Genomic DNA, 6,000 nt, shown 5'->3' with positions numbered 1-6,000 from the left:
TAAACTCTAAATCACTGTGCAAGCTCAGCTAGAAGTTATTGGCAATGCCAGGAATGTGGGGGTCCATGCCCCCTCCCTGAGCACCTGGCATAAGGAGCCTGACAGCAGGTGGACACCGCGAGGAAATGATCTTTGGGTGATCTCACCATTCCCACTCAATATTATTCCCGAAAGAGACCCAGAGAGCTGTGTTCCTTTCTGTCGATAATGAAGTGAGCCCTAAGAATAAATGTTTCACATTTATTGTTCTTTAAATAATAAAGCAATTGATATTCACTACAGAAAACAACAGAGAGCAAAAACAAGAAAATGTACATACTCACTGTCTTAGCTTGGGCTGCCATAAAATACCACAGACTGGTGGCTTAAACAACAGGAATGTATATTCTCACAGTTGAGTTCTGGGGGGCAGGGCTCTCTTCCTGGCTTGCGGGCTCGGCTGCCTTTTCGCTGTGTGCTCACATGGCTTTTCCTCGGTGTGTGTGCACAGAGACAGCTTTCTTCTTGTCTCTTCTTGTAAGGCCACCAGTCCTATTAGAGTAGAACCCTATGATTGCATTTAACCTTAATTACTTCCTAAGAGCCCTATCCTCAAATATAGTCACACCAGGAGTTAGGGGTTCAACATATGAATTTGGAAGTAGGGGGCACAATTCAGTCTATGGCACCCAATAGTCTCACCCGCCTAGAGAAAACCACTATTTATACCTTGGTATATCTTGTCTCCTTCTTCTAAGCACATAATTTTTTTTTGAATGAGATCATACTATGTAGATTACTTTGTTTTGGTTTTTGTTTGTTTTTTATTTGAGAGGGAGTCTCGCCCTGTCACCCAGGCTGGAATGCAGTGGCAGGATCTCGGCTTACCGTAACCCCTATCTCCCAGGTTCACGCGATTCTCCTGCCTCAGCCTCCTGAGTAGCTGGGATTACAGGCACCTGCCACCACACCCAGCTAATTTTTGTATTTTTAGTAGAGACGGGGTTTCACCATGTTGGCCAGGCTGGTCTCAAACCCCTGACCTCAAGTGATCCTCCCCCTTCAGCCTCCCAAAGTGCTAGGATTATAGTCAAGAGCCACCTTGCCGGCCCCATGTAGATTACTTTGTAACCTGCTTTTATCACTTAACAGTGTATGATCATAGTCTTTCCACATCATCAAACATTTCCCCAACATCGCTGTTAGTAACTTTGTAAATTCTTTGGCATGGCTATACTATTGTTCCTATGGCCCCTAAATTTGGACTTCTGGTTTCTTACCAACTTTACTCAGAGTGCTGAAAGAAAGGCCCTTGACTATTTCCTGGGAATGAAATGATGGGTCAGTGGGCACATACATTTCTAAAGATTTTGACGAGCAGTGTCAGAACATTTGTACCCATTTATGCTCCCAGTAGTAACAAATAAAAATGTGACTTCACTTTTTCAAGAATAAACTTTTTATTTTGGAATATATTTGTATCTACAGAAAAGTTGTAATTATAGCATGAGGAGTTTCTGAAAACACTTCACCCAGTTTATCCTAATGTTGATATATTACCTGACCATCGTGCATTTGTCAAAACTAAGAAATTTAAATTGGTATGTCATAATTAACTAAACTGCAGACTTTATTCACATTTCACCAGTTTTTTCCACTAAGGTTCTTTTACTGTTCCACTATCCAGTCCAGGACACCACACCATATTTTGTGTGGCATCACTTTTTAAATCTTATTTGTTATCAACTGCAAGAAAGTCCCTGGTGCTTTGGGGGCTTGCTGTCTGTCATGCTAACTAGTGGTTATTCATTGCTTTGGGGTATGTCTTGTTTCTGCCTATATTTGTTTCATCAGCAAAGTTTACTGTTGTATAGGGCAGTGCCAGAGATTTAGAGAAACTGATCATGGTGGCTTACTGCCCCCACCCTAACTTTGTAAAGAGCCAAGGGGAAGGCTCTCTATGTGGGAAAGGACATATGTGTGTTCCTACTACATCTCCCATGTGAATGTCATGCAGGAAACATTTATAAACAACAGCACCAAAATTGGATTTTGCTCTATATTTGGAAAATTTGGCCTTCATTACAAAGCAAGCTCATGCTGTCTTATTTAGTTCATTCTTTTGCTCATCTCCTGTAATCATTAAATTACAGAGCCATATTTCCAAAGCTCTAAGAAAAAAAATGGATTAGGAATAAAATCTTGTAAGCTCCTTTAGAAAAGCTCTGGATTCATTTATGAATGGTGGATGCAGAGCCCAGGGAATGATCTATTCTGAGACATCCTGGGTGAAAGATTGGCTTCATTTTCCGTAGCTCTACAATGTTCACTCTCTAATGCAGAACAAGGATGATGCCTTTAATATTTTGTTCCCGGATGTATTCTTGATTGCTGCATGACCCAATCCCCAGTGGCAAAAGTGAACGAAGGAACGAGAAATGATACACATGAATGATCAGGAGGAAGACAAAAATTTTAAAACCCAGGGAAACAAGGCTGCTGTGTTGTTTATCAGACTCCTCTGAATAAGGCCATTTTGATCATGCGGACTTATTCCTCACCTTTCTCAGAACTGTCAAACTGAAAAAGTCTTTGTTCTTTCCTTAGAGAGGCCTGTTTCTCTTAGGTGACTCGAAAACTTAACAAATAATCAGTGAGCTCTTAGAACAGCTCTCCCACCAGCATTCACAGGCTGTTATCTTCCTAGCTCCAAATCTGTCTGAAACCATGATTGATTCACTTATATTTTCATTTCCCCTCATTTTCTCCGAGAGTCCAATTTGGACTCTTTTCAGCAAGGTTCATTGGGGACACCTATTTGTTTCTCTGGGCAGTCCAGTTTTGCCTTAGGATTTCCCCCAGAGTCACCAACTCTCATTCCGGAGGAAAGTGCTGTAGGCTGAACTCCCAGGTTCAGCTGGGGAATCTTCAGGAAGGACTCTTCTGGAGAGCGCTGCTGTGACTATTTTCCTCCCAGACAGCTCTGCCAGGATGTGGCTCTGCAGGCCAGATTTGCATTCCAAATACAGGGCCCATTTGCCTCATTATGTCTTGTGTCTTTATTAAGAATGAGGGGAAATTAGAGCAGAAGAACATTTCTAACATGGTGCTATTGAAATCCCCCAGCAAGCCATCTCCTCCTCATGGAGTGCTCCACATTGTCCTCACTTCTATGACCAGAAGACAAGCCCCTAATGGTTGCCTAAAGACCCAGGGCAAAGTGACCTACCTGGTTCAACACCCATAACTCACAGCTTACTAGCATGAGCTCAAACTCTGCTTCCAGCACCTTCTAGCTTGCAACAGCATCCTTAAGATTGGCTTATTTACAGCCAGTTTGGGGACGAAGGATTGAAACAAAGTGGCAACAGAAACAGACCAAATTTCTCTCTACAGCTTCCTGAGAAAGCTGTCCTTCCCAGCCTTCTCATTAATCAAGAGTAGATGTCTAGCATACACTTGTCTTTTAAACATTTTATATCTCTTGTCTTTGATGAATTCCATCAATAAAGATGTTTTTACGGTGCCAGGCACTCATATCAGTATCTTAAAATTTGGCCCCCTATTTTTCCTACCAAAGATATAGCAAAATCTTAGGGATCTCTTTATTCATAACAATTAGAGCATCTGAAATTCACTAAATAATTATTTCATCAGTTCAATTCAAATAAAGTCAAGATGTACCAAAGCCTATGCCTAAGAAAATGATGCTAAATGTCAGAAATGCCTTATAGGCATGAACTCAAGAGGCTCTCCCTGCCACCTTCCTCTAATGCATTCAGGGAAAGGGAGTTTGTCTCCCATCTGCTCTTAGTTCATGCTGCAGCCCACATCTCCCTGCCCTGCCAGGTCACCTGGTCCCTTCCTCTAGTCTCTGCTTCTCCTTGGCCCTTTGCTTGTTGCACTACTAGTTACAACCTGAAACTTTGGGATCTCCTTCCTTCACATCCTGGGTGTCAGGGAGTGGGTAATGCCAGGGGAGGATGGGTGTCTCCCACCTGCTGATTCTCTAATACAACACTGTGGTGGTAGCAGATTCAGGGGTGGTAGTGCACAACTGTTACTGAAACACCAGGGTTCAGTCTAGGTCCTACTGCTGGCAGCATAGAAAGCCAATCACTGAGACAACAATTACGGCCAAAGAGAAGGCTTTAGTTGGGTGCTACAGCCAAAGAGATGGGAGCTCGGTCTCAAATCCATCTCCCTGACTGACTAAAATTGGGGCTTTATAAAGCAGGGAAGAAATGTAAATATATATGGGAAAATAGGAACTCAGGAGGGGTAAGGAAGTAATCTCGATGAATGAGGGTCCTGGCATCTCATCGTCTGGACACAATGATCTAGTAAGCTTCAGTTCTTTGATACTTTTGAGAGGCCTGGGGATCCTTTCCTGAGGAAAGAACTCAGATAAAACAATGTGAGTTTCAAGCTTTAAGACCAGAAGGGTCAATTTCTATGTGTATCAAAACAAAACAAAACTGTCTATGGGACTATTGGGTTGATTTCACAGCCGTATCAGTTAGGATTGGGTTCAGCTATGTTGATGCAGTTTAAGTCAGTCAGTCTAGCACAAGGTTTACAAACCCAAATTGTTATTATATTAAGCCCAAATTAATTAACTTTGGGCAAAATAGCTAATCTCTCTGTGCCTCATTTCTTATCTGTAAAATAGGGATAATAATAGTACCTGCTTCATAGAGTTGGTAGTAAGAGAATTAAATTAGTACATAATCCAAGCATTTAAAACAGTACTTGACATGCAATAAGTGATTATTATGATAAAACAGGAAAACAAAAAAAAACAAAGAATTTTATTTATCTCTTACATTAAAAAAAAAAAAAAAAATGCCCAGGCACGGTGGTTCAGGCCTGTAATCCCAGAACTTTGAGAGGCCAAGGTGGGCAGATCACTTGAGGTCAGGAGTTTGAGACCAGCCTGGCCAACATAGTGAAACCCTGTCTCTACTAAAAATACAAAAATGAGCCGGGCGTGGTGGCGGGCACCTGTAATCCCAGCTATTCTGGAGGCTGAGGCAGGAGAATTGATTAAACCCAGGAGGCAGAGGTTACAGTGAGCTGAGATTGCACCACTGCACTCCAGCCTGGGCAATAGAGTGAGACTCTGTCTCAAAAACAAACAAACAAACTGTTCAAACATAAGAAGTTCAGAGCTGGTACAGCAGCTTCATAGTACTGTTAGACTTAGACTCCTATCTTTCTGTTGCTTCTTCAAGATTACCTCATAACACAAGGTAAGTGCTGGAGCTCCAGTCATTGCATCCAAATTGCAGTCTAGAAGAAGGATGAAAGGCAGATGGGCCAAAAGAGGTTATCTTGACTGAGTAAACTTCCCCCTTTTTTTTTCTCGAGACAGAGTCTCGGTCTGTCGCCCAGGCTGGAGTGCAATGGTGCAATCTCAGCTCACTGCAACCTCCACCTCCCAGGTTCAAGCAATTCTCCTGCCTCAGCCTCCCAAGTAGCTGAGATTACAGGTGCCCGACACCATGCCCAACTAATTTTTGTACTTTTAGTAGAGACGGCATTTCATCATGTTGGCCAGACTGGTCTTGAACTCCTGACCTCAGGTGATCCACCTGTCTCAGCCTCCCAAAGTGCTGGGATTACAGGTGTGAGCCACTGTGCCAGGCCATAAACTCCCTTTAATTAGTCTTCCTGGGATTCTGACATAACACTTCTGCTTACATTTATTGCCCAGAACTTGATCACACTTCTTAAATTTTATTGACCAGAACTGGGTCACATGACCATGGCATGCTGCAGGGGAAGCTTGGAAGCTCTTTATTCCAAGTGATAAGGGGCCCAACAAAAACTGCTAAAAAGGCAGGGAAGAGTAGACATAGGGAGACACAGTCTGCCGACACCACAGCACAGCAAACAGCCTAAGGGTGGATATCAGGCTTCTCTTTTCCAAAGCTCCTCAGCCATTCCCTCCCACAGGGGAGTTTTCATCAGCTACCACTCTCTCCTTCTGCTCTAACTTACCTGTATTACTTAGCTCAG

General features: G+C 42.8%; 1 protein-coding gene across 1 annotated transcript in view; it reads right to left on the bottom strand.

Moving 5' to 3' along the window:
- Positions 1-226: 226 nt before the first annotated feature.
- KCNG3 (potassium voltage-gated channel modifier subfamily G member 3) overlaps positions 227-6,000 on the bottom strand; it is a 111,686-nt gene continuing 105,912 nt past the window's right edge. Inside the window, exon 4 of the mRNA XM_063695918.1 lies at positions 227-531. Coding sequence (XP_063551988.1) covers positions 328-531 — 204 coding nt within the window. The 3' untranslated portion in view covers positions 227-327. The remainder of the gene's footprint in view (positions 532-6,000) is intronic.

The sequence above is a fragment of the Gorilla gorilla genome, chromosome 12 (genome assembly GCF_029281585.2).
Source record: "Gorilla gorilla gorilla isolate KB3781 chromosome 12, NHGRI_mGorGor1-v2.1_pri, whole genome shotgun sequence".
In the NCBI taxonomy this organism is placed as follows: Eukaryota; Metazoa; Chordata; class Mammalia; order Primates; family Hominidae; genus Gorilla; species Gorilla gorilla.
This window is presented reverse-complemented; position numbering and strand designations above follow the sequence as displayed.